Below are 27,970 nucleotides of genomic sequence, written 5' to 3'. Positions count from 1 at the left end.
TTCGGGCAACACGAGACTCTCTCACACCACGGCAGTGCCCCTTTCTCCCGGCTCCTGCAAGACGCCCGACATGGGCCGCAGCTCCAAGACTAACCCCCTCAGTGCCATTGGCCTGGGTCATATTGTCAACGCCCCAGGAGTCGACCCCGACTACATCATGCAGCTGGTTACCGATGTACGAAAGTTTGCTGATGTATTAACCAACCTCAAGGAGGCTTTCCAATCAAAAGGTTAGTCTCTCTTTGTGCCTGCATAGGTGGTCTTCATGCTTTTTGAAGCTGAGTATTTGAAGTCTTTTACAGCTAGCTTCTGAAGTGCTCTGAAATGAGGTGGTGGAAAAACACCAGATGAGGTATCAGTCTAGTGAGTTCTGGGCTCTTTCAGACAGGGGTGTTTTTCCTCTTTGCTAACACGCCAGGTAAAATTCTGCCCACACACTCAATCCCAGTCTCAGAGTAAGGCATCTGTGCTATTCTTCTCATTCCTCTTTGTGGAGGAGTTGCCCCTGCTGTTAGGTCTACGCTGATGAGACCCTCAGTGTCTTGCTGACTATGTTAGTTATCACACCCAGGCATTTGTGAAATGTGCCTCCCTGTAGAATAAGATATCCCTCTACGTTTTTGGATGAGACGGCAGACGACCCACCATATGTGTTTAACCTATTTATGTGGCTGGTGGATGTGCAAGGTTTGGTGTTATTTGCCTCTTTGATTCTTGTTCAGTCTGAGCTCATTTTAGTAGATTTCACATTGGGCTCATGTTTAAGTGTGTGCTTCTGATTTTGAGGGTGTTAGGATTTTTTTCATTAGAGAGTAGTAAACAACATCAATCACAATATCTTGTACTCACTGTATATATGTATGTATATATATTATATATTTATATACACACACGCACACACACACACACATATATATGTGTGTGTGCGCGCGCGTGTGTGTGTGTGTATGACATTGATAACGTATAACCCAAATTTGTCAATTGTTATGAGTCTCGGTGTTGCTATGGAAGTTGTAAGAAGGGTTGAATGAACCAAGGATCATTTTCTATTAAAGCTAACCTAGTTAGAGATAGGATTCACTCTCCATGCAGTAGTTTCATTTGAATGACCTGAGGGAAGTAGATTTTCTGTTTGTTCTTTGTCTCTTACCATTACTCTGATGTTTATTTTTACCTGATCTGATGACTGACTGTACGGTTGGCTGCTGTAGTCATGTCTGAATATTTACTTGCCAATCTAAGAATAGCAAGGACTGTGTTCTTACTGTCTGAGCGATTGTGAGGGATGGTAGTTCTTTGGTTGATTTTAAAAATAATGGCTTTTTTTCTGTTAGTCTAGCTATAGATACTCATCACCTCATCTGCTACATATAACCAGTGGGCAACTGTCCTAATGTTTTGATATGTTCAAATCTACAGAGTGTACAATATGTCTAACTACTGTAATCCTGTAATCCAGTCAGAATTTATAGCTGCATATTGTTTATTGCTTTTCTTCAATTGTTTTATCTCTTTATTAAAGTTGTTCAGATATTTTGAAGTGCATTTTAGCATAATTTCTTACTCTGTAAGAAATGAGTATTGGAAATTACATTTAAAAAGTTTAGGTAATAGTCTGCCTGGATCTTTTTTAATTTATTCAACTATTTGATACAAGTCAGGATAGCCATGCTTAGTGTCTGCTCAACTTAACTGAGTTCCTTTAAACTTAACTCAAAATCAACTTAAACTCAAAAAAGATAAAACTAAAATTTTGTAGTGATTGCTAGTAAAATGACTCATTAAATTTCTTTTCATCTTTCAATGATAAGATACATGCTCTGTCCACTCAAAAAGGTTTAACCCTTTAAAAGGTTTAAAAAGTCCTTTGGGTTAGTTGTTTAAATTCATTAAAATGAGGTGTTCTTTTCTCATAGGATCTTAATTTTGGTGAAGAGTGCTAGGTTATTTTGACAGACTAATAGAATGTGTCAAAACACGTTTGATCTCAGAGCAGGACACTTACATCCTCATACTTCTCCGTTATGGCTGGTGTTGTTCCTGCCTCCTGGTTTGCATAGTACCTAGTACATAGTAACTTCTGTATCAACAGGCTCTGAAGGGAAACTTCTGTATTGTAACTTAATGTACATATATCAAAACAGCAACATTCTCTCTCTCTCTCTCTCTCTCTCTCTCTCTCTCGATTTTTTTCTTTTTTTTTGTTGTTGTTGTTACTATGTTGTAAATCTGCTATGTCAAAATAATAACATGTTGGTTCAGAATAAGATGTTGGTTCAGTTGCTTAATATGTATTTATCAACTGTTGAATGAACACACAAATGTACAATCAAATTTTTGCTGAGATTATGTTTGGTACGCTAAGAACTTAATTTATTTTAAGTATTACCTACTGACAGAATCAGGTCAGTCTAACTGATTGTTGATCAGTAATGTCTGGTCTGAGGGAAATGCATGGATAGGGGAGTTATGACTATTGGCATAGAGGTTAAAGGCTTATTCACACAGCATGCAGTGTCAGGTTTTTTGTAGGGCACCTATACCTTTGTTGTTTCTTGTGACAGAGATAAGGCTCTCAGCAGTCAGAGATGACTTAGCATTGTCTAGTTTCTAGATGACAGAATATGATGATTATGCATTTGCATTCTTGTGTGTTATGTCAGAGATCCTGTGGATGAGACAAAGATGTTTGCGAGTAACGAGTAGGTATAACCCCACTGTGAACCAGATTAACTTAGATGACCACTTTTGCCCTCTTGAGAATTAGAAACAATGTTGAATGTGGAAAGATGGAAAATATTGATTCGATAACAAATTCATCTATTGTTGATAGCATTTGTTTTAAAAATGATTTAATGTTAGTTTTGTAAAAAAAAAAAAAAAAGTTTTTTTTTGTAAAATATGGTGCATATTTTCTGAACATCTTTTCTGATTCTCTAAAGTATGCGCAGCTGGGCAGATACAGCAGCTTTTACAAGTTACTTGCATGCCACTTAAGGTAAGTTAGGAAAGCCAAAATCTAACAGAAAAAACAGTTCCTACATTCATGGTGCATGTGACTTTTCTGTGAATTTTAATGAATTCACATTTGCCAGACTTCAATTACTAGTCCAGTTCTGTCTCATATGGCATTTTCAGCTATAGCCAACTCAAATTCAGATTCAAGAGCTGAACAGGAAATTTCACCACAGCTCTCAACTGATTCCAGCCTTGTTTCGGGGGGAAAATGGTTGAAGAAAGAGATAAAATGGGAATAGTCTTGCAGACTGAAGCTTGCTAAAGGAAAATGTGAAAGGTGAAATTTCATAGTTTGGACTCAGAGCTGAATGTCAAAGTAAAAGTTGAAGACAGGGATCTCTGATTTCCTGCACGAAAACTTGACAGACCACTTTTAACACCAATTACCTAGCAAAGCACCATCATAGTGCGATAAGTGTAAGTGTGTTGTTACACGTTTTTGGTGAGATCTTTATCAAATGCCTGTTTCTACCAAGAAAAAACTATCCAGTTTTGAACATCACTTTGTGACCCTCATGCTTCTATTGATAACACTTCTATGGGTTCAGAGAAGCAGACTGTGTCAGACCAACCTCAGAGACTTTGACCTGAAATTTGTGTGTCGATGATTATTCTTTCTTGATTTTCTTCAGTGTTGTATCTAAGCTCCAGTGAGCTACGCTGTTGGCTAGCAGGCCAGTACACATTGAGAAATAGAATTTCATCAGTGTTTTTAGCAAATGACATAGCACTTGCAAACATACAGGCACAAAAGCATTTTATGACGTAGCCTTTATGTCTGCGTGAATGAAGGTGTGTTCAGTTGGCTGTCTAGCTTTGAATTCTCTCCAGCTTCCATTTGTGTTTGCTGGCATATCTGTCAGTGAAAAAAGAAATGTTATCTGTCTTTGTGTCTAAGGGTTTGGTTAACTAATAATGAATGGAATTCCAAGCACTGCTTCACCTTCTCTCAGGCCGGTATATGTCATGTGGCACTTCCCTTAAGGACATACTTTTGACCTCCTGTCCCATTTGCCCTGTCTCTTTACTGGTGGAGTTACCCATTGACCCGCTAAATTTGTGGATTTCTTCTTGTCTCCGTGGAGATAGATAGTCATACTCATACCCTCTTACACACCTGCTTGGTGGATCCTATCTAAAGTCTGCATCTGCGTGCCTTTTTTTAGACAACATACCTAGGTGCAATCCATTTTCATTTATCACTAAATAATCTGCACAGTCTAGTCTGAGAGTTACTTGATCTTGTAGGTTCTTGATGTGTGTATTAATGTGTCTATGCTAGATGAAATGATCCACTGAAATGTAACACAGCAAACCTCAGGAAAAGTGATTCATTTGTAGCCTAACACAAACTAATGGGACTGCAGCTGATCTGTGCGTGCTTCATCAGTTTGACTGATGTGAAAAAAACAAAACAAAACTCCAAATCCTTCTCTACAGTGGAGCTGCTCCCTCTCTCTCTCTCTCTCTCCCTCTCTCTCTCTCTCTCTCTCTCTCTCTCTCTCTCTCTCCCTCTCTCCCTCTCTTCCTCCCCTCCTCCTGCATACCCTGCATTCCTTTAGAACAAATGTTCTCTTGTTACTATAGTGCCTTCGATTGACTGTTGCTAGGTGTAAGACACTTGAAAAATGGTTCTGCTTAAATTTCACATTTTCATGTTTTTTTGGGCAAGCCCCCCCCCCCCCTTTTGCCTTTTGAGTGGTACTTTCATGGTAATTTGGGAGTTGCCAAATTGGCACACTGTGAATTAGCAGTTGATGGTGCAAAGACAGCTTTCAGAAGTGAATTCCACCATAGAAAACAGAAATTAGTGAATTTTAAATGCCTTGGTTTGTTTTTTTTTTTCTGACGTAGCTTTCTTCCATGAGAGAGAGAGAGAGAGAGAGAGAAAGGAAGGGAGCGAGGGATTTCTCCCTAAGATGTGTTTTTCTGCCTTTTGTCTGGAGTCCACAATTGCTTAAGTATAATCCGGTACACTCCTTTTATCGTTGATTGGATTCTCAGCAGGAGATGGTCTTTTATCGGCAGAAAAGACCTGACTGTGAAGTGTAGTCCCACCTCATTCCAACGCACATTGACATTATTGCCCCAGTTTCTGGAATTTCCTGCAAAATGGACACATTGTTTCCAGTACCTTGTTGAAAACATTTCAGACAATTTTAATGCAGTGTACAAATAAGGATTTTCATGTGGATTTTGTACTTAATAAGCTGGTGGCCTATTACTTTTGGCCTTGCTCTTCCCTGCCTATATTTTGAGCACAAACAGTCCTGTCTTTGATTGTGTCATTGTTCAAATCACAGTATTACACACGTGTGAACAGTCTATGCAATGTGGTTTATACCTTATTTATAGAACTCTTCAACAAAGAGAATGTGTGTGTGTAAAACTGCATTACTGATATATAGCTCGATTATGAATCATTGCAAACAAATGCCTTATGTAGACAAGTTCACAACTGATGTGAGTCATTGAAAAGAGACAGCTGAACATATTTCTGAGCCTGCAGTCACTCTGTAAGAAGATGTCTTGGAGCAGCATCAAGGAACTTGTGGTTTTGAGCCCGTCTGACGAGTTGATATTGAATACTGTTGAAGACCTGTCAAGGAAGCAAGTCTTTTCGTAATGTTAGTGTTCAGTTTTGCTTTGAGAGTACTTTTTTATGTTTTGAATTATATTAATTGCACAGAAAGTCTGTTGGAGTGTTCTCCTTGCATTCTTGTTCACATATTTAAAAAGGGGTTCTCAAGAGTTTGGGCACTCTCAGAGAGGTTTCCTCTGCTTCTGTTGTGTGTTAACATGTGTTCAGCTATGAAGTTTCCATTGTGTATCACTTTAATTTAGTTCATGTTGTCCTTTACTAGGAAGTGGAACTGATTTAAATAAGGTTCTCTGTAATGGAGTCTAACTGGAATCAGAGTGATATTCTACATGGCTTGCATGCTCTGTGCCTAATCATGAAGTGGTTATTTGCATTCAAACATGATCAAAGTAGCTTTGAGAAGGTGAAATGAATTTCTGCTTCTTCCGTATTGGGACATTAGAGATTAATTTTCCAGTAACATGCACTGTCTGTTTGAACGTAAATGAAAAATTTTCAACATTTCCCCAGCATAACGACCTCTGATAATAACCTTTACCATAGTTTTTTTTTTCTCTCTCTTTTTGGTGTTGTTTTGTGTACATGCTGTTCTTACCTTCCTCAAAAAGATGTTCATTTCATTAATCCATACATATCCAAGTTTATACCTTACATTGCCCAAAAAGATGTTAATTTCTTTAATCCATACTTATCCAAGCTTCTACCAAAGCTTGACGATTAGTTGACGGTGAGGTAGCCTCTCTGATCTAAAGTGAGTAGGGGGTCATGATAAGGCACTTGAGGTTTGAATGGTAGTAATGGTCTGACCACTAAGAACTGTCTTTTTTCTTATCAGTGGTTCAACACATTTGGGTGGAGAGAGAGGAGCGGTGCAGGAGAATCCTAAATCACTGGCCATGTTGAAGCTGAAGAGGGTGGAGGCCCCTCTGGCATGTGTTAGCGGCGTTAATCTTCAGTTACAGACAAAACCCACAAATTGTAGAAAGAAAAAGCAAAAAGGATCCCGCCCTTTGTGTTAAAGGGATGTCTTTCCAGACCATTGTGGGTGGCACTACTGTGAGAGGAATAAGCCTATGTCAAATTCAGAACGCTTTAATGGCCTGTTGCACTAAAGAATAAAAGTGCAGAGATTTGTTGGGCTGTAACTTTTTTCTCTCAGGTCCTGAAGAATGCTGCTGTGCATGCCTGTTGATGAGGAGTGTTTCCTGGGGTGTGAATTTATGGGCCAAACTGAGGAGAATGGTGTTGGCATAGGGTGTCTCAGCTTGTGGAATCCCCCAGAGAGAGCGGGGGGGGGGGGGGGGGTGTTTTATGTCGGCAGCGGCCAGAATCTGTGGTTTTGGCTCTATCTTATGAGCTTGGTTGATACAAGTCAAGGCCAGAAATGAAAATTAAGATGAACTCCCTGAGGACCCGTGCAACATTTTAGGCAAGATGAAGTAAAATACTTTCTCCTCTTTCATCCTTCACTAAATTCTACACTAAGAAGTTTATGTGTAATTACACTAATTGAAACATGCAGCAACTTAAAACGACAGTTTAATTGGTTTGTTCTTAACTACAAGCCTGTGGCTGAAAATGCAAACAGTCATGTCTTTAGTGATTGCAGTCCATGACTCTCTCTGAAACAATGCCCCAGACCTTTTAGGGTTTCTTCACTTGGGCTAATAGTTTACTCAAGTCTAAGCTGTGATGATTCACCAGATCACACAGAATCAGTGCAAACCCTCATTACTCACCTCACCTGCAGCAGGTGACTGTTGTAGGGATGTTAGATTTCATTCAACCATTGAATACTGTTCATGTAGTTTTTCAAAGCGATATTTGAAACTTAAATTAGTATTGTAATTTTTTTTTGACTGGTTACATCTGGTAATTATGGTAATTATTGGAGCTGCACGTGAATTGTGGCAAGTAGCCTAACAGAAGGTTATAACAGAACAGTTTGAATATTTTGGGGGTTTGGCAGATGATGTTTTGATGGTGTTTAAAATGTATCTTAAAAATGATGCGCAGAGAGCCAAACTGTCCCATCAGTCTATGTTCAGTCAATAAATTACCGGGATTCCAGAAACAGCCAAACTTCCTCTCTAATAGCTTGTGGCCAGTTGTCAAGGACAAGAAAACAAATGTTAGGATACATCAGAATGGAATGCGAAAATTTGTCTGACTCTAAACAGAACAGTGAGGTTGATGAGACAATCAAAAAAAGCCACAGATCTGTTCAGTAAAGGAGAAGTGAGAGCCTAATGAAGACGGGCTCTGGTCTAACAGTGGGCCACCTATTTGAGGTCACATTAATCACCTCTGACCTTTTCTTCTGAATGTTTTAAATGCACTGAGAGGAAGACAGAGTAACATTCCTCTTCCTCCACCCTCTTTTCTCCTTCTTCCTCTTTTTTTCTCCTTCATATGTGTGTCTATCATTGCCTTGGGTGGCCAAACTTTAGATGATTTGTGCCTGGATTTTTTTGGGGGGGGGGGGGCATGCATGAAACTGGCATAAATTGGTAAGGTACATGAGATTCTTTTTAAAATTATTTTTTTGTTTTATTTTATTATATTTTATTTTTTGCATGACACTTAAGTTGTGGAATATGAAACCGTTAAAAGATCAGTGGCTAGCCAAGCTTTTGGTCTATTCAGCCAAGATTCCAGGTGCAGTCGTGCAGGTCTCCCAAGGTTGTGGCCTAGCAGGTGAGAAAAGGAGTTGTCTTATTTTTCATTCTTTTTGTTTGTTGTCATTGTATGGTTTGTAGCATTAATGTGTTAACAGTCTGCACAGCTGATGAGAGATCAACCCTCTGTGCTCTGAGTGTATTATTAGCTTGGTATTAGAATTGGAAGACAGTCATGGATGAATGTTGATTAAAAAAGACTGCAGGTATGAATGATTATATTCTTTTGTAAGAGGAGTGCTGAGAAGGTAAGAAACAGGGACTGTAAGAAAGCCCACGGCGCCTTCCCTGAAATGATTCACCCCACACCCTGTCACCCAGGCATGACTGCACGACTGATAAAACCTGCACAGAGGCAGGTCCAGACGAGCCAATTGATTACCTGTTGTTAACAACGGAGGAAATGACAGCAGTTACCTGACAAAGTTCTGGGGACTTTTAATTTTTTTTTTAGAATGAGCCTCATTTGGATGATTTTTAAAATAACAGAAACACAGATCAGATAATACGCTGTCTTTACCAAAATACAGATTAAAGACATCAGTCCTCTGAAGCTGTTTTCCCATTCAGTTATGCTCCCAACTCTTGTCTAACTGGTCAGTTTGCTGTCTGCAGCAGGTGTCACCTCTGTCTTGCTGTGAATTTTACGTGGTTCCAGGTGGAAATCATGGAAAATAATGCACCGTTAGCTCCAAATAAGAAGGAAACTGCACCCGCAAGCATGAAAAAGTTGTCTGTTCATACACTGTAGATGTTTGAGGATGTGAAGTTAAAATGATGTGTCATTTGTTGACTTTGCTGAGCTTGGAGGCCAAGGAGTGAGTCACATTTTGTTTCAAACAAATGTCATTTAAACAAGGAAAGAAGTAGCCCACATGTACTTGTTTTAAGTATATTAACAAATTTGGTCTCTGGGAACAGTTTTATTTCAAAACTATTTCCCTGGTGTTCTTTATCTGTTCGGTCTGAACATATTGATTCTGTTTCAAAGCTAAGTGACTGAAACTCTGTTTAGATGAAGTCTTGAAAGGAGGCCAAACACTTTGTCACGTAGTCTAATGAGTGTGAGGCTTACAGGGAAGGGTCGGGGGGGGGGGGATTGCTTGCTTATGTTAAACAGACGAGGAGAAGGAGGACAGGGCTGAGGAGGGCCCCGGTTTGATGCGAGGGCAAATCAAACATGAACAGACTGGGCGTGAAGCGTGGCTGGGCCCAACACGCAGTCATGAGCGTGGGAGGGATTGGGCCCAGTGATGGGCTTGCCCGGATGGAAAGACCCTGGATGGGGGGCCATCAGCAGGGGCTTCTCCCCTTAAACAATACATGTGCGCCACCCCGGATTTATCCCCAGGGAAACATTGCCCCCACCTCCAAGTCTACCCCCTTCCAAACAGTTTTTCAAGCGTGCTTCTTGATCTCATTGTTGTGACAGAATTGTGGGGTCCAAACACTGCATTATTCATAATGGGGTTAGAATGAGTCTGGTTTTTACTGGTGTCTTCTAGCATGAAGACGTCCCAGACCCCCAATCAGCTCTGACACATAACCCAGCTACCCCTGCATTGTGGGCCCCTTTAGGAAAGACGGAGTGTTTTGACATTCTCCCTGGAATTTATGCTATCTGAATCTGTCATTACAACATACCTATACTCTATGAGGAAGGTTACTCACTCAAAAGGAATACTATTAGTCTGTCAGTCTTAGTCCATATGGTTCTATCATCAAGATATAACCTAAGCCTGTTGCCAAAGTAGCTCTGTTAAATAGTTCCTTGTAAAAAAAAAAAAAAAAAAATAGTTCCTTGTCAAAATTTCCCCTATGAAAAGTTTTACAGATTGCATTTGTGTTTACAAGGAAATGTTGCGTTTGGTTCATCTGTTATCAAAGAAAAATAAGAGAAAAACAAAGATGAGCCTCCACTTTGTTTGGTTCATTCTTCTGCTTATTGCTTCAATAACTTTCTGCCAAATCGAGGTCCCTGATCAGTTTGAAATACCACAGATGAGTGTCTACTTACAGTGATCAGTAAGAGCTGGTTTTCGGCGTGACATGCAGACATTCAAATGGTTGATCAGTATCTTTGATGTGAAGAAAGGCCTGTCTATGCACGGCTCATGGAGACCTGGCCTTTCTCTAGTAATTAGGAAGGATTAGAGAGGGGGTGGACCAGAGGGTAGAGGGGGCACTCCTAATGGCCGCCTATTGTCCTTGTCCACGTCGATGGACAGTTCAAAGAGTGAGCTGAAGGGAAGGGACACTCTTGGGCAGAGTTTCCCTGCAGGCGAAGGCTTCTCCTCCACTGCTCCTGTGTAATCTTCTAATCCTGCTGACGGCCACCAAGATCACAGGTGGGCCTGCACTATGCAGTAAACATGGGCTGTTTCACTCTTGGACTTTGTCTAGGTGTTTATACTAGCATTTAGGATACTCCCTTTAGAAATGGAAAACTTTTTGGCTCGCTGTCTGTTTTTTTTTTTTATCAGTTCAAAATCACTATCAGCTCTTTGTGTAATTTTACACTGTCTTTGTGCTACTTTGCAAGAGTAGAACTATTTAGTACAGGTCATGCTTTGTGGATGTTTTAAAAATGTGAGGGAAAAAAAAAAAAGATTGACAGTCCTAAAAGGTATTTAACAGTCCTTACCCATTAAATTATGATAAAGATGCTTAACTTGTAAATCACCACTGAAAAAAACAACAACAACCACAAAAAAACCCAACAACAACAACAAAAAAATGTTACCATGAACTGGTTCCTGGGGAACCACAACTTTTCCTCTTATTTGTCAGAGAGAGGAATTATCTTTCTGCTTTGTGGAAGTGTTTTGATGATGAGCATCCTTATTTCTCACTGTCTCTCCCACTTTCAAGCCCTTTTCACATATTTACTCACTCATTTTCCAAAAAAAAAAAAAGAAAATCGTCCTCCTGTTCCAGTGGCACCTGTTTTGTGTGGATAAAAAACAGACGGCATCAAAACTGCGCCAGCCTGCCAAAAACAGTCAGTCAGACGTGAACTCATCCGCTGTGCAGAAGCGGACTAATGCCCACATGCATGAATGCTAGGGGTGTCTGTAACGTGACGTTTCTCTCTGTGCAGACACAACATTGTTTAATGACAGGGTAGAGCAGCTGTGTGCAGCAGGGGTGCACTGGCTGTGAGGATATGTTTTAAAACCACAAACACACTTTGATTGAGAGTCACCAACTTTGGCTGAAGGTTTATGCCCTACTTGATTTCTCAGAACTGGAACGCTACCTGAAATTCTTTGACTTCCTCAAGACCGGCGTGGAGAAGAATGGCCTCTCCTGAAAAAGTGGTGGAAAGGTGTCACAGGCCTCGGTCGTCATTCCCACACAGCAGTTCTAGCAGTGCTTTCTAGTGGTGACTCCTTTCCTACTACTGTAAAAAATAAAATAAAATACAATACAATACAATAATATAAAATAAAATAAAAAAGACCACACACACATATACGCGCACATACACAAACAGACAGACACACACGTACACAGAAAAAAAGGAGACAGGTACAATCTCCTTTTCTATGACTTGTCTAATCCTACGCGTGCTGTTATCTTTAATGGAGCATTATTCCTCTGTATACCTCAACCTTTAAGTAAAAAAACACATATACACACGCACACAATGCTGTATCATTTTGGGTATTCATGAGGCTACGTCTAGATGTTTTGTAGTTTGATTGTCTGTTGTCTTGTGGCAAAGCAGAACCATGTGCGCGTGTGTGCTTGTTAACTTGCAACCGCATTGCGAGTCATAAGCTGTAAGCAGGTCCTCTCAACCACAACTGCTTGCATAATCACTCCACGTTCATATGAAGCTGCTAGAGCGTAACATATTATTAGGACATGCAGTAAGTCTAGTGCCTCACAAACGTACTTCCTCAGGTTCACTATGGAAAGCTTTGAGCATTTTACAGAGTGATAGGTTAGAGCTTTCCGTGCATAGGTGTTCAGACCTTTTAAAATATTTTGTTGTGACACTATCGTGGATCTAGAGTCACATGGTTTTTTTTTTGTTGTTTTCTTCAGCAGAATGGAGGAAATTGGTTTATGCTAATGCGTCACCTTCCTCCCCTCCCCTCCCCCCTCTTCTATCTCTCTCATCATCTCCAGAACACCAGGACTGTTTACAGCGGGTGGTTCAAGAACGGTTGAGCGAACTCGTGTGTGTGCTAAAGGCTGTTATCGGCAAACATCAGACTCTAAACTCCACGGAGATCCTCGGCGCCGCGGGCACCGTCATCGCCAAAGTCAAAGGTGAGTCGTCCTATCCCCGTATCTGCTTTGCTGACTTTTCAGCTTCTACAGCAGCTCCGTGCAGTCCTCTCCAGGTTTTGATCAACTTTCAGTTACATTCCACTCCTGTGTTATTTGTGTCGGTGAGTTAGTAAAATAACAAAACAGCAGTTGAGCAGCAGTTTTGTTTTTCAGCTGAATAAAAGGTAACTGTACATTGTCCTAAATGAATACAAAAAAAGAATCTCAACTCACCAGTTCGTCTGCTAGATATATGATCCCGCATACGGGAGTAATTTTTCTCTTGGCCCCGGCGCCAAGAATTTCTCGATTGTACATGAGTGCAATTTGCATTCCTGATTGAAGCAGCATTGGCGGAGACTTGGCAGTCTGCTTGACAGCTAAATGTTTCTCTGATTCTCTTTTAGACTCTAGGTTTGTGAAAGGAGCTGACAGAAAGGCAGCAAACAAATGGCTCCTTCACTAAGTCTCATTAATCGCTCATTCGGGAGCTGTTGTGTGGTCGCTTACGATCGTGAAGTCCGCCGGGGGGACCGCAGATTCAGATGAATAAACATTTACATGTATTCACTGGGGCCGGCGGTTTTATCCAGAGTAAACTTACAGCTGTCGCTTTTTGTGTTAGAGGTGACACGCCTTAGGGGCAACCTCTGGGTTAAGCGCTCTGCTCAGGGTCACATAAGCAGTGAACTATTGTGTTGAGGTCTTGAACTCAGAGAGATTTCAGTTACTCGCCTGCTTCCTTTACAGCTCTGTCAGTACTGCCTCAAAACATGTCGTATGTTTTTCAACATAGCACAATACCAGTAGGTCTGAACTATCTGTTTCACATACTCAAGTTTCAAATCCTTGCACTCCTTGTTTCTTCTTTTTTTTTTTTAAATATGTGCTGCCACAAAGTGGCCGGTCCTATATCGTTTCTCCTCTGTGCATTGTCCAGAGTTTAGTTCCCTTTCCTCTGTGGAGTTACGTGACAGTGACAATGACAGTGATGGCCAGACCCAAGAGAAAGAGAGGGGAAGAGAGACAGACAGAGGCAGATCAGAGGAATGTCTGAAGAGTTGGACTGAAATGAAGACAGATAAGAGGTCTAGTGTGGCAGCTGCTCCAGCCGCGTGCCTCTGGGTTTTCTCAGGCCTTGAGCCGTCACTCATCCTGTTCACTCCTGTTTTGATAGGGGCCTGGGACTCCTTTCTCTCTGGCTCTTCTCCAGAAAAAGTCCCGGGGAAAAAAAAAAGAAGCAACAGAAGCACATGGTGGCATTGTTTCTCTGTGCTTGAGAAAGGATACCTGTGAAAGAATCCCAACCCAAAGCTACAGTCTGCTTAGCTCTGTACAGGCCTCTCAGCTACATACTCCTCTTCCCAGAGAGAGAGAGAGACACTTCTGTGGGTTTGAGGAAATGAGATACTTTTTTCTTTTTGCTCTTGATCGCATTCTATTCTGCCTTTTTTTCCTTTTTTTTCTGTTCATGCCGCAGAGTTGGGTTAAAGAACCTCTGTCGGAGCCCAGCAATAAAAGTGTCAAGTTGCTGGAGTTATTGAAATTCTTTACTTCCATTCCTTGGTCTGGAGGAGACAGTTCTGCGTGATGGACTGTTTGTCTAAGGTTTTCATTCCACATATAGACAATAATCTCTCTCAGGTACAATGTTTTCTGTCTGTCTTTATTTTGTGGTATTTCTCAGACAGGAAACATAAGTGTCCTGCATTGAGATTTGGCAGACTTTCTATTGCAGTGCTGTATTGTCATCTAAAAGCCCTTGCTACTCAAAAAACTTCAATCTCTTGGTCTTTTGAAAGCCTGAACCTAATTTTGTTGCGTTTAATCCAATGAAACCCCAACAGAGATGCATCAAAACGTGTCTGCTTATTTAAAACGTGTTGTTGTACTGTTCTGACAACTCGCCTATGTGCGTTTCCTGGGCATCAGTGGCCTTCCTTGCCTTCAAACTGCCCGTACTCCATCGCTGATTAGAAAATGTGTTCTTTTGAGGCAAGCTCTCCGTTACAGTAATTAATCTGGTCCTAATTCTTGAAGAGTGTCTTTAAAAGCGTATATTGTCCTGTACGGGGCTTTCACAGGAGAAGAGCGTGTCCTGTGCCTGGATGGGACAGCTGCCATGTTTGGCTTGTGATGGGGGTAAAAGCGGGAGCATTGTTGTGAGATTTCAGGATGTCCTGAGGAAGGAGTCAGCGTTCCACTGCAGGGGCCGTCGAGCCTCCCCGCTCACATTCAGAAGCAGAGAGGCGCGCCTCAGGGACCCACTTTTCTCTCTCTCTCCCTCTCACACCTTCTCCTTTCAATTCTTTTCTTTTTCTTTCTTTCCCTTTTGTTATTGGAGCCCTCAAAGATGTGACACGCTGCGGCCGGCGTTTGTGCAACATCTGATGGAAATGTCAGCCAATCGTGAGGAACTTGAAACTGTCAAGAGCTGAAGGGGTTTTTTTTTTGTTGTTGTTGGTTTTTTTTTTTTTTGACGTTTGGTCATTAAAAAAGTGGAAGTTGAGGAGGAAAGAATGAGTTTATAAGAAAACGCAGAGGGAAAAGGCTCAAAGCTGTATTGTGTGTACAGCTGTTTCGAGCAGAAAGGACTGTGCGTTGGCTGACCCGAAGCACAAGTTGGAACAGTGGGTAAGTTGAACGAATATTGTCAAGCTGTGTGAGTGTTTCCTGTAGAGGGGAGCAGAAACGCACAGACAGGAAGCCCACGGCGAATGTGACTTTCTTAGCTTGTTTGTTGGGCTTCACTGGCTGTCTGCTACATGTGTATTCTCACTCAACTATTTCCTGTGCAGGGAAAAAAAAAATTCACTTGTGTCGTATTCTGTGTGATACTTTGGGACTTTGAAGGGACTCTACTTTAATTTCTTGGATTGTTCAGAGCACAGGAAGATCACATAGTTGTGCGAAGGTCTGTTTTCTCCATATGGAACAATAGAGTTTAGCCTGTGACTATAATGGACATTTACTCTCGCTGAAGAAACAATTTCAGGTCTCTTTGTAGTGTTTTCAGACTTCCCATTTGGGCTGTCTTGCCTTGCGTTTTTGGTGTGTTGTTTTCTCGAGGGGTGAAAACAGCTTATTCTGGATTAAAAGCAAAAAGGGATGTAGTAGAACGTTAAAATAAGGAACTATGACTACTCTAGTCATCTGCGTCTGTTCAACTTTTATGTAATGCTTGCTCTTGTTTCAGATAAAAGCTCTTTTTTTTGTTCTCACTGAAGTCACTGATCCGCTGCCTTGTCAGGAGAACTATCAGCAGGGTCGAGACTTGTCAGTGAGAGACTCAGAGATTTGCAAATTAACCTTACCATCAAATACATTTTTCCTCTCTGAGTCACATCAATGCCAAATGAAAATGTGTTCAGTATTTTTATGGCAGCTCTCCTAATCCGTAGTGTTGTGTATGTCAGCATTCCAAAAGTCCCTTTCCTCGTTCTGAAGCCATGTAAAGTGCGTTCTGTTTTGGTGCCACTTGTGATGAATGAGTGCAGTTTTGGTTTATGAGTTATGTTATTGTCAAACACAGCTGAATTTTTTTTGTGTGGTGTATCACTTTCGACAGGCGTGAACTTCAAGGAAGTGAACAAAGAAAACAAAAGCACAGTTTTTGAGGAGATATACACATCGATCGACACCTTGGCATTCACGTTTGGCAATGTGTAAGTACAGTGTTTGTTAATCTAAGGCTACAGCTGGTGAGCTCTGTCTTTTTATTCTAACATTCTCTGAAACTGAAACTGATAAACCATAATCAAAGTCTTTAGCCTCACAGGCTTTCAGTTTGATATTCCCTAGCAATGAGTTCCTGTTTTGCTTGTCCTCAAGTTCCTGTGTTTCAGTGCTACAAAAGGATGTTCATAAACAAACAGTACAAACTGTATTTTGAATAGCATGTTCCCTCCCCTCTGTTTGTGCACTATTCTCCCCAGATATACAGTTAGAGGTATCGTGATTGTTGTGTTGCTTAAGTTGTAGAAGCCAGTTAGATTCTTATAACTGACACTGAGTTTGGGATAATGAATGACATTAAACTTTAGACTAACAGTAAGCTTTGCCCCACCCTCAGAGTGTCTGACTTCCTTATGGGAGATGTGGACAGAGGCTCCAGGTTGGGGACCCCCCAGGCCCGAAGAAGTCGGGTAAGGCTTGATCTTTCAAGCACCTCTTCCTCTACTCCTCTCTCTCTCTCTCTCTCTCTGTCTCTCTCTCTCACTCTGTCTTTCTATCTCTCTTGTTTTCTCTTTCTTTTTTGTTTTCTCATTGCCATTAAGCATTGTGGATTCAGTTAGGGGGAGCAGATTAGAGAAGCCCTCGGCATTAGAGGAAATATTTCTTCATCCTTTAAAAGAAGGGCTGTCTTGTTTTGAAAATTACACAACCGCTGTTTTAATCAACTTCTTCAAAGAAGCAATGATTTGATTTACTGAGATGTTTTGCAGCTTTTTACCGCCTGAATACAAATGCGAATTTCCCGTTCCCTCTGTACATTCTTTTTGTTTTTATTGGAGGAATTGTGAATGTAAAATTTGTGGTTTTGTCTCTCTAGTCTTTCGAGAATCTGTCTGGAGATTCTGGAGTATACCGTCCAGGCAGAGATGATCTGGCAGGTAATGTTTTTCTAATTTCTTTCTCCTGTTTGCTCACCTGCTGTTTTCAGTCTAAATTAGATAGGTCCATTTCTAAGCTCAGGCCAGTAGACATGGGTTGAGCACACAGATAATGTACTGATAAGCGACTAAAAGTCCCAGTAGACTTAAACTGAATGTTATGTGAGTTAGACGTTTGGAGAATTAGACAAATAAGCAGTGATGACATGGCTCCTAAACTATCGGGGACTTCCACACCCCTCCCCCCCACCCCCAACCCACCCCCAACCCACCCCCAACCCTTGCAACCTCAGTTATTCTCCATCCAACCTGAGGTTTTTTCCTTGCTCCCAATACTTGACATTCTTGGGCTTTTTTAGACGTTTTTTTGAGTGTTGAATGGGAAACACATGTGGCAGTGTGGAATCAGATGGTGTACAGCTGGGCTTAGCCAGGCTGGGCTGCGTGTCAGTGAAGTTTTGAAACATACTGAGGGTTTTTACCGAAGCACTGTCTCTTACACACTCTCTCGCCGTTTCGCCGCATGCTTCTCCCCTCAGGCCGCGAGCACACTCACACAGATTAGTGTCAGTTTTAGATACTGCTCTCTTTCTCTTTTATCACATCAGAGTTGTGGAATGCACTGAGCCTGGTTTGGGTTCGCCGCATACAGCGGCAGCAGAAAACCCAGCACTTTACCTGTTTTAACAAGCGCTCTTTATGAAGTTGGCCTGTTAAATTTTATGAGCCCTGAACTGTTGTTACTGCTTTTAAAAATATTTTAATTACAGCCTAGAATGTGTCCTTTCTTAAAAACGCTACTTTCTAAGTTTCTCTTTCTCTGTATATGTTCACGAGCCCGCGTGTCTGTTGGCGTGTGTTTGTGTCCACAGACCGGACGCTGTCGTCCTCTCGCTTGTCTTCGGTGGAAGAGGTAGACGAGACTCTGCTGAGGATCGAGACCGGGGTGGAGTCGGCTCTGCTCTATGCCAAGGCCTGGTCCAAATACACCAAAGACATGCTGACCTGGGTGGAGAAACGCCTCAGTTTGGGTGAGTCGCTTGTTTCTTTAGAGGCCTGTTAGTAATAACACACACCTGCAGTCTGTCTCACTTTCTCAGACCTGCAGTTATGGGGACGCTCCTCCCCATCTGTCTGGTAAGGCTCTATATCAGTTCAATTTCACACTCCGTAAAAGTTTGATTGGAGTTGATGTTGTGTTGTGGACAAAGTACTCCACATCAGCAGTACTGCTGGAAAATCCTATCACACCATGTTAACTGTATTAGTAAGTCACCTGTGTAAACTATACTTACACACGTTACAGATAATCAATCAGTTTGACATTAATTTTGTCAAATGGGCCTCAAATAGTCATGGTTCAGTTGTTCCTGGTTCATGTTCCAGTATAATTATACATAGTGTAGCTCGCAATAATGTATTCTGATCTGGAAAGTTTATCCTTATTACTATTGTTATTATTATTAATGTTAACATAAATGTTAATGTGTAATTTTAACAGATATTGATTGTGCAAAAAGTTGTGCTAAGATGGCAGAATCAGCCAGGGCACTTGCAAGCCAACAGGTAATTTTTAAATGATTGTTTTGTGTTCCCTCAATCTAAATAAAGAATAGTCAGGAAGCCATATCAGTATTGAGAGTCTCTCATATGTTATTTGTGCATTTGAAGGATTTCATGCCATTCAGGGACATCTACATTTCTGCCTATAAAAATGAGATTGAGTACAGTCAACTCATCCTACAGACAGCCACAGCCCTCCAAAGCAATAAATTCATACAGGTAAGAGTTTCTGTTTTGGACTGAAGGGCCAGAAGGAGAAATGTAGCTTTCTTAGTGGTCAAACCATCTCGGTCTTTGTCTAATAAATCATATCCCTGTCTCCATCAGCCTCTGCTAGCTCGTAAGAATGAACTGGACAAAATGAGGAAAGAGATAAAGGAACACTGGCAAAAAGAACAGAAAAAAGTGGTGAGTCATTTACTTTATTTATTCACATTCTTCCTATGCGTGTGTGTGTGCGTGTGTGTGTGTGTGTCCATGCATGAATGAGTGCGTAACAGTGTAAAAATATTCAACTACATTTACCCAAGCAAGTTTACTGAAAATAGACTTTGAGCAAAGATTAACTTGAATGAGCAGTTAGTTTTCTAACCATGCTCTGTCGTACTTTTTAAAGGTCACACTTTAAGCTAAAGAAGGCAACTGGTTTGCTTGGTCAGGGGCTGTAGTGCTCGATTATAACAAATAGCTACAACACTCAGTGTATGAGTGTGTATGTGTCATCCTCTCAGTGGAGCGTGCAAAGCGTGTATTTGTGTGTGTGAGTGTGTGTGCGTGCGCGTGCGTCTGATTCTATTTCATGTCACACCACAGCAAGACGCAGAAGCTGCAGTACGCAAGGCCAAACAGCTGCAGGCCCAAAGGAAAGAGGAGTACGAGAAAGCACGCAACTCCACCAGCCGCACGGAGGAGGAGCAGCCTGCTGCAGGCAGCAGGACGCTGGAGAAAAAGAGAAGGCTGGAAGAGGAGGCAATGCAGAAGGTGCCGCTTCACTCCTTTTCCCGTGTTTCTACCTGGCCTGGAGCAGGCTGTGGTGTGCTGAACCAGGCTGGGTTGGGCTGGGCTTGGCTGGAGATTGGGATGAGGGGAGAATGACGGTAGAATCGGAGCCGAACATACTTTTGAACCCACGCGCTCCAGACAGCTGATGTGAAAGAAAGCAAAGACACGCATACGTATAATGGGACTTAAATACATAAACAGACTTTTTGTTTTGTTTGTCTGTCCTTGCGTGTGTTGTTGTTGGTTATTCGGCGTTGTGTTGCTTCAGCTTGTGTATGTTTCGTTGGCTTATTGCCAGTGCGTTGCGGATGCTGTGTTGGTTTATATTGTCGTGTTTTGAGTGGTTTTGTCTAATTTTCTGATGTTCTGTTGGGTTGATTCCATTCCAGGCAGACGAGGCGCGGGAGCAGTACAGGGTGTGTGTAGCGGATGCTAAAGTGAAACGGGCTGGCCTGGTCAATACTAAGAGCGAGATCCTCAGTCAGATCAGAGAGCTGGTGTTCCAGTGTGACCTCACTCTGAAAGCAGTCAGTATCCAATCACACTCACTCGGATTTTAACTCACTCTTCCAATACAAATACACTGACAACTGTCAATATGTCTTTTCTACTTACTGTTGTGCTTTCAGCAAACTGCACACTCAGATATGAGTTAATAAGTTAGAAAAGCATTGTGAAGGAGTTAGTAAGATTCAAATGAAGTTTTCTGGCTTAGTTGTGGTATAGTCCTCAGACCTCTTAACAGATCTCTAATTGTAGAGTTGATGGTGTTGTGTTGTGTTTCCTGTGGGAGCAGGTGACGGTAAACTGGTTTCAGATGCAGCATGCCCAGAGCGTTCCTCGACCAGTCAATTACCAGGCTCTGTGTGAGAGGGCCAAGCAGTATGAGCCGGGACAGCGCTACGCCGAGTTTGTGAAGAGCCTGCCTAAAGAACGGGTTTGGCTGGAAGCACTCTCTCAGGAAAGTTCTGGGTAAGCTGCTCCTTTCTCCTCCTAGCCTGACCTCTGTTCTCTGAAAGACTGATACTCTACCCAGCATTCCACTGTTAGGACAGCGTACGCCTTCCCATAGCATGCATGATATTGTCAGTCACCGTTTTTTTTTTTTTTTTTTGCTGTAGGCTTTCCCTTTTGTCCTGGTTTCTGAACAGAATAAGAATAAGCTCTGATGAGGTCTAATGTTATTGTTCTTAAATAAAGACACAGACTGAGTCAAAAGCCGGCTGCATGTCCTTCCAGAGGAAGTAGTTGTGATGTAATCAACAGACATGTTCACGCAAGCCTCACTCCTGTTTAGACGTATGAATCAGTCTGTCGTGCAAACCCGGCCGGTTTCAGCTCAGCCTTTATGATGCTTTCTCTGTCAACACATTCCACAAAGCCACAGGCAAAGCCTCTTGTGTCTGTATTTTTTATCAGATAGCTTCACAGAGAAGTGTTCACACGGCCTCTAGTCGCTCTGCTGCTGAAGTGTCATGTGTGCTCTTGGGTGTTTGTAATTGTGCGTAATTCCTGCCGGTCTGACAATAAAATGTTGTTCTCTGTTGTGGATGTGACAGGGTGCCATTCATGAAGCGACCGTTGAGCAGCACACGCTCCTCCCATGGCAACCTGTCCCAGGGTTCGGTGGCGTCGGGCGACGGTCACAGCGGAGATGAAGTGGAGAGTTCAGGTCAGCCGCGCAAAGCGAAGATGTCAGAGAGGAGATGTAACAGCACCACAGACATACAGGGTATGAGCTCCATAGAGGGTTATGGATTTCACCCAAAACTGATGGGAATGCATCGCCACAGCCAGTAAAGAGGAGGTTTTAAGGAGCCGCTGGTGCTGGAAAATAGCACTCAGGTTTAGATTTATTAGTATTATGTTAATGTTATTTAGGTCGTGGAAAAGCTGTACACGAACACTGATTGGCGCAAGTCAAATACTCTAACCAATCAGCCGCCGTGTTACTGGTTTTGTTTGACCTCAAGACTGTACATGTCATAGGCTTTAATAAGTAAATGCCTTAAATATATAAGTAACTGAGACTTTATTTTACTTCTCTATCGAGTGTTTGGCAGAGATGATGTGAAAGTCTTAGGAGCCATGTCCAGCTGATTAGTTTTATGACTTGCAGTGTGAGCTCTAACTGTTAACACCTCCATCTGCCCGAGCTTGGCTCTGACAGGCTTTAGCTGCAGTGGCTCCTCTGGCTTTGGGTTTGAGGGAGAGTAGCCAGGCTCCTGGGGTCAGGCCCATATTCAGTTTGGCTCTTTCCTGGGGTCAGGCCCAGATTCAGTTTAGCTCCTTCTTCTGTGACGTCAGGAATGTGCTTGATTTAAAGCCTGATTTGTGCACACATGAGGTCATAACAGTGGAGTCAGATTCTACCAGTCATACTGATGACACTGTGTTTTAGTCCATCCTCTGCCTTAGTATTCACCCGGTGTTTGTTTTCTGAGTGATCGTAAAAGTGGAAGGCCTCAGAAATGGAATATGTAAGCATGTTTACAGTCCTCGCTGGGAGGAAGGTATCCTAAAGATATTTACTGAAAACAACTCAAAATGATGTCTCTTTTTGAGGAGAATTAAATTCTTAACATGTGTTTGTGGCCACAAACCATGAATAAATAAACTAGCCCCTAAGAAAGCATTTTATAAGTGAAAAGTATTATCAGTCCACTGATATATGTTTGTGTGTGTGTGTGTGTGTGTGTGTGTGTGTATTGCAGCTTTGAGGACACAGGGCTCTCGTGGGTGGGGGTCTGCCGGTCAGGGGGGAGGAATGTGCAGTGACTCAGAGAGTGCTGGAGGCAGTAGTGAATCTCGATCTATGGACTCTCCCATAGCAAGCCCAGGTACAGCTCCATATCTTGACTCAAACCAGTGATAGTGTTTGTGAAGTGTTTGGATAATAAAACGTAGTGTCAGATGCATTTTTTTCTTCAGTCGTTTTCCCAGACATCCAGGCCTGCAGTGCTGTGTATACTTGACCCAGTTCTCTAGTACACCTCACTAGCAAACATAGAGAGGAGCTTTGAAAGGAAGTGTAGTACTAACATGTGTTTTTGCTACAGGGGATTTCAAACGGAGGCTTCCCAGAACTCCTTCCACTGGCACTATGTCATCTGCAGATGACCTGGATGAGAGAGAGCCTCCATCCCCTTCAGACAATGGTGGGTCAGAGTGTGTGTGTGTGTGTGTGTTGGGGGTAATGCACGCACCCACCCGTGTTTTTGCACTCGGCACAGCTGTGCAGTTAGGATCAGTGTTGATTTTGGCTCTATGCCTCTGCTAAACAGTTCCTGTCTCTTAGCTAGCCTCTCCCAACTCTCAGAATATGTTATTTTTATTTAGTCATCACTATTTGAGGCACCACAGAAAGACCCAAAGCTCTTGCTGAAGTGATAAAAGAATAATTTATTACGTACAGTACCTGGTTATTCTGTTTTATGGGCTGTACATGAAGACATGACCCAGATATGCCTCTCATTAGGTAGTTTGTTTTGTAAGAGTAGTCTTTCTCAAATTACCACTCAGACCAGTATCTACAGTTAAATGACTGATTTTGAGGAAATGAAAATACAATTCTCATCAAATTTGACCGCAAGAAATCTACTCCTACTCATGCACTTATTATGAATATTAGAGGAAATTCATTGAATGCTTTTGAGTTGAATGGGAGACTAAGAGAGACTGACTTTGGGTACTCCCATCCCTGCATAATGTTGTTCTTTTACCTGTGTTAATAGCTCCACCTTTTGTACCCTCGTTGTTGTTGTTTTTTTCTTTCTGGAGATTACTAAACTGATTCTGTGAATGAAAGTAATCTGAGACAGATGTGTGTATGTATGAGTATGAGTATGTTGTAATTGTGTGTTGTTCATGAAGGAGTGACTGAAGTGTGTTCTCCTCACAGGCCTCGGTGAGATTGTAATGGAGGTGGCGAATTCTCCTGGCCCGTTCCGGAACTCTCAGTTGTCCAAAGCGGCACAGACCCATAAACTGAGGAAACTACGAGCCCCATCTAAGTGCAGGGAATGTGACAGTCTGGTGGTGTTTCACGGAGCTGAATGTGAAGAGGTACTCTCATCATCATCATCCTCATCTCGTTAGTCACTGGTGTTAATTATCTGGAGTACTAATGGTGGTTGGACTGGTAGACAATGCTGTTACTCTTCTCCTGACCTCTGCAGTGTTCCCTGGCCTGTCATAAGAAGTGTCTGGAAACTCTGGCCATTCAGTGTGGCCATAAAAAGCTCCAGGGCAGACTGCACCTGTTTGGCATTGACTTTGTCCAGGTTGCCGGAAACAGCCCGGATGGGATCCCGTTCATCATCAAAAAGTGCACCTCAGAGATCGAGAGCCGTGCTCTCAACATTAAGGTACAGTTGCGTTTTGTTGTGACTGATAAAATGGGATTTGTAGCGCTGTATCAGACGAATAGCGCTGTATCAGACGTTAGACGTTACTGAAAGCCATTCTGAATTTAGAGAGACCTTCATTTAATTTTGAAAGTAGGAATACACTACTGATTAATGTTTTTTTTTTTCCTCTGTGTGTAAAGGGCATTTATCGAGTGAATGGGGGAAAGTCTCGGGTGGAGAAGCTTTGCCAGGCGTTTGAGAACGGCAAAGACCTGGTAGAATTGTCTGAACTCTATCCACACGACATCAGCAACGTGCTTAAACTTTACTTAAGACAGGTACAGCATACTGGAAACGTTGACCCTGGTTAGGTCTACTAAGAGATACTTATGGCATGTTGCCAAGGAGTTAAACAGAATATCTGTGCTTTAACGTTGAAAGACCACACTACAACAAATAGTATCAGGATTATTTGTAATAATTTGTCTTTGCCTTGTCATAGTGTGTGTAATTGATTGATTTGATTTGATTGATTTTGCTATGCGGCCTGAAAGTGGTCTTTCTTGTGTCTCAGCTGCCAGAGCCATTGATTCTGTACCGTTACTATAATGACGTCATTGGATTAGCTAAAGAGGCTCAGAGCATCATGGTGGATGATGTCGATGCGTCACGTGAGCAGACTTCAGGAGAGCCCCCCCTTAACATCGAACTCAACAGAGTCATCTTCAAAATCAGAGACCTGCTCCGCCAGCTACCCATCGCCCACTACAAAACCCTCAAATTCCTCATAGCCCACCTGCAAAGGTACTGCCTCCCATCACACACACACACACACACACACACACACACACACACAAAATTCAAACCTTCACAAGTGAGCATATGTGAATGATTTTAATGACAGTTCAACTGACAGTTTAATTGAAATGTGCAACTGTGAAATACTTACATAATTCATCTGGTGGATCAAGAATTCATTTATTTTTCAGGAGCTGAAAAAAAAAGATCATAGAAAATGAGGGTTGACTTTACAGCACATGGATTTAGTTCTGTAAACTTGCTGAACTTAAACAGAATTGAGCACTCTCGTTAATAATGAGTGATACTAGTTTAATGTACAGTCAGTCCTGTCGCCTGAACAGCGTGACATGAGTTCATGCCTTTGATTTCTGCAGGGTAATGGAGAAATCCGAGGAGAACAAAATGACAGCCAGTAACCTGGGCATCATCTTTGGACCAACGCTTATCAAGCCCAGGCAGATGGAAGCAGAAGTGTCCCTGTCCTCTCTGGTGGACTATCCTTATCAGGCCCTGATGGTGGAGCTGCTCATCAAACATTATCAGATGATCTTTGACATTCCTCCTAGCCCCCTGTCTGCCTCTGGGCCAGCCTCCATGCAGAATTCCCCAGCGCCTTCTCGTGACAAAGAGAGCAAACTAAGCCGCCACTCGCAATCCCTCACGGACATCAAAGAGGTCAGACTCGGTTTCAGTAATGAATTTAGTCTCATCAATGAAAAGACTGAAATCTTTGGAATGAGGGATCCACTAATCCTTTTGTTATCAGTTATGTGTCCTCCAATAGAAGCATTGTTGATAGTGTTTTTCTAATATTTAGAGGTTGCTTCATTGAAACCTTCATTCATTTTTTTTTTCTCTTCGCCAAAAGGGCTCTAAAGTATATAAGAGGCATTCATCTGTGACTCCCTCCTTACATCTGCTGGATGAAATGAATGTTATGAGAGCAGAGGAAGGGACGGATGTTGCTGACGGTAAATATCTCAAATTCTCGATCCTCTCAGCCATGTGTCATCCTTAAAAATTTACAAGTGGATGTTTGTTGAACTGTTCTTTAGAATAATAACGCTTTCATAAATCTCATGCCTTTGCTGGTTTCGAATGATGTAGCGCAACAGACGAGTCTTTTACATCTTATAACTGAGAGATCAGTCCATAGTTTGATGACTAATTGCTCTTATCTCTATGCAGGTGGAGAGAGTGCAAACAGGCAGAATGGTGTTGGATTGTCAGCTGATACAGAGCTACAGAAGTCCCCACTGATGTTGAGTAAGTTCAGTCCAATCATTAGCAATAAGGTCCAGCTGCGGCCTCCGCGCAGCTCCAGAATGGTGTCGCGGCCAATCAGCATGCCCGTGGAACGTCTCATGAACGAGCGCAACAACCTCAACGCAGCAGAGCACGAACCCAATCGTGAAACTATCCAAGAAGTGGCCGAACCAGAGAAACCTCAGGCACGGGTGCCCATGCTGTCCAGAAACTCCTTCATCGACACACAGACACTCCGGAGGACATGGGACAAGCAATACAAGCACTACAATGTCACACCCAGGACTGCCATGATAGTTGCCAATCTCCCCTCCTCCGGTGTGAAGGACCTACCCAGTTCTCCTGCTTTAGGGGAGACAACGTCAGCCTCAGGGTTTGGCAGTGTCACCACCATATTTTCTAACAGGCCTTACACAGTGGGGCTGGGGTCTGGAAAATCGGGTAGAAGAGACAGCAGCAGTGAGCCGTCTGGATCGCCCATCACTTTCAGAGAGCCGCGGACTTTACACCCACCTCCTGAAACGTTCTATAAGCCTCCTTCAGGCAGGAAAGTTATGTCTCCACAGCTGAGAAAAGCTACCACAGCAGCATCCATATCCACAACTACAACTACAACAACAATATCACCAGTGACAACAGCTACGATGGTAACTATGACAACATCGACCACAACTAATGGGGCAGAGTCAACTCCTGCATCCCCTTCAATGACAATGATTACGCCAACATTAACAGCTATGGGCAGAGAAGAGCAGTCAAATGGCTCTAAGGAGGCCGAGAGTGACTTTGTGGAGGCGGAAGATGCTAGTTCGGCTGTCCTGTCCACCCCACAGTCCCCCTGTCCCAGCACCGGCTCTGATCAGCTGAGCCCCACCGAGGCCAAACCTTTGTACCAGAGACTACGCAACTGCCGGCTACAAAAGATGGAACAACGCGAAGCCCACTTTGTTTGAACTTTCTCTGACCTCTGCCAGCTCTCTGTGAGTCCTCAGGAGAAAACACACACACACACACACACGCACACTCACACATACATCTACCTGTAGCTTTTGTGTGCCCAGATACAGTTTGCTCCATGGATTTGACACCTTACTGGAAAAACAATAATATTTGTTTTTCTTCAGATGTTTGGACATTAAAAAACGCGAACTTGTCTGTGAAAAAAAAACTGTGAGGGTTTCTGATGTGAACATTTTGTAACCTGTTACAATTTTTGAATTACTGTGTGAGCCAGAGATCAGAGGTCCAAGATCATTTTGAGACATTCACTTATTCATTAAGTGTGTTTCCAGCTGTTTCAATGTGTTTGTCTGTCTATCACTTCTACCTTTCAAACCAAACGTTGTATGTTCATGGTCTCTGTTTCACTGCTATTGTATAGACCCTCCCTCCACCTTGGACAGGATAAAAAGCCAATGACTTTCATTTAAAACACACACACACACACACACACATTCAGTTTTTTTTTAAGTTTTGTTAAGTGGAGAACCTATTTGAAACCAGCCTGTAACTGTTCCAATAATATCAATGTTCATTGTCCAGTTTTATTATTTTACATTGCAAATGGAACAGGTTATAGAAAGTATATGTGTGTATGTGTACAGTCAGTATGAATGGGATTTCTCTGTGTAATTACGTGTAAGTATAATCATTGTGATGCACTTACTAAACTCGATGCATATATTTAATTTTTGAACAGAACTGATAATGTTAATTTCAATACAGACCTTTGTTCTTTCAAAAAAAGAAAAAAAAAAATTACCAAAAAAAAAAAACAGTTTCTGCCCATATACCATG

General features: G+C 42.2%; 1 protein-coding gene across 1 annotated transcript; it reads left to right on the top strand.

The window, feature by feature from the left end:
- The first annotated feature begins 70 nt into the window (after window positions 1-70).
- On the top strand, window positions 71-27,234 carry arhgap29b (Rho GTPase activating protein 29b). Its single transcript, XM_030773820.1, has 22 exons — window positions 71-230; window positions 12,436-12,579; window positions 16,148-16,244; window positions 16,652-16,724; window positions 17,132-17,186; window positions 18,080-18,223; window positions 18,694-18,758; window positions 18,864-18,974; window positions 19,083-19,163; window positions 19,569-19,736; window positions 20,147-20,284; window positions 20,554-20,729; window positions 21,317-21,489; window positions 22,472-22,597; window positions 22,817-22,915; window positions 23,659-23,822; window positions 23,936-24,124; window positions 24,307-24,444; window positions 24,681-24,910; window positions 25,282-25,582; window positions 25,776-25,878; window positions 26,102-27,234. The coding sequence occupies exons 1-22, from the start codon at window positions 71-73 to the stop codon at window positions 27,124-27,126; spliced, it is 3,960 nt and encodes a 1,319-aa protein (XP_030629680.1). The 3' UTR covers window positions 27,127-27,234.
- The last annotated feature ends 736 nt before the right edge of the window (window positions 27,235-27,970 follow it).

This window comes from Chanos chanos, chromosome 5 (genome assembly GCF_902362185.1).
Source record: "Chanos chanos chromosome 5, fChaCha1.1, whole genome shotgun sequence".
NCBI classification, from domain to species: Eukaryota; Metazoa; Chordata; class Actinopteri; order Gonorynchiformes; family Chanidae; genus Chanos; species Chanos chanos.
The sequence above is the reverse complement of the archived record's forward strand: the minus strand, read 5'-3'. Positions and strand labels throughout refer to the sequence as shown.

Coding starts and splice junctions, on each gene's coding strand:
- arhgap29b (XM_030773820.1), top strand. CDS start 71: ATGGGCCGCAGCTCCAAGACTAACCCCCTCAGTGCCATTGGCCTGGGT. Junction 16,725..17,131: donor CCCAGGCCCGAAGAAGTCGG/GTAAGGCTTGAT, acceptor TTGTCTCTCTAG/TCTTTCGAGAATCTGTCTGG. Junction 18,224..18,693: donor GGAGAAACGCCTCAGTTTGG/GTGAGTCGCTTG, acceptor TAATTTTAACAG/ATATTGATTGTGCAAAAAGT.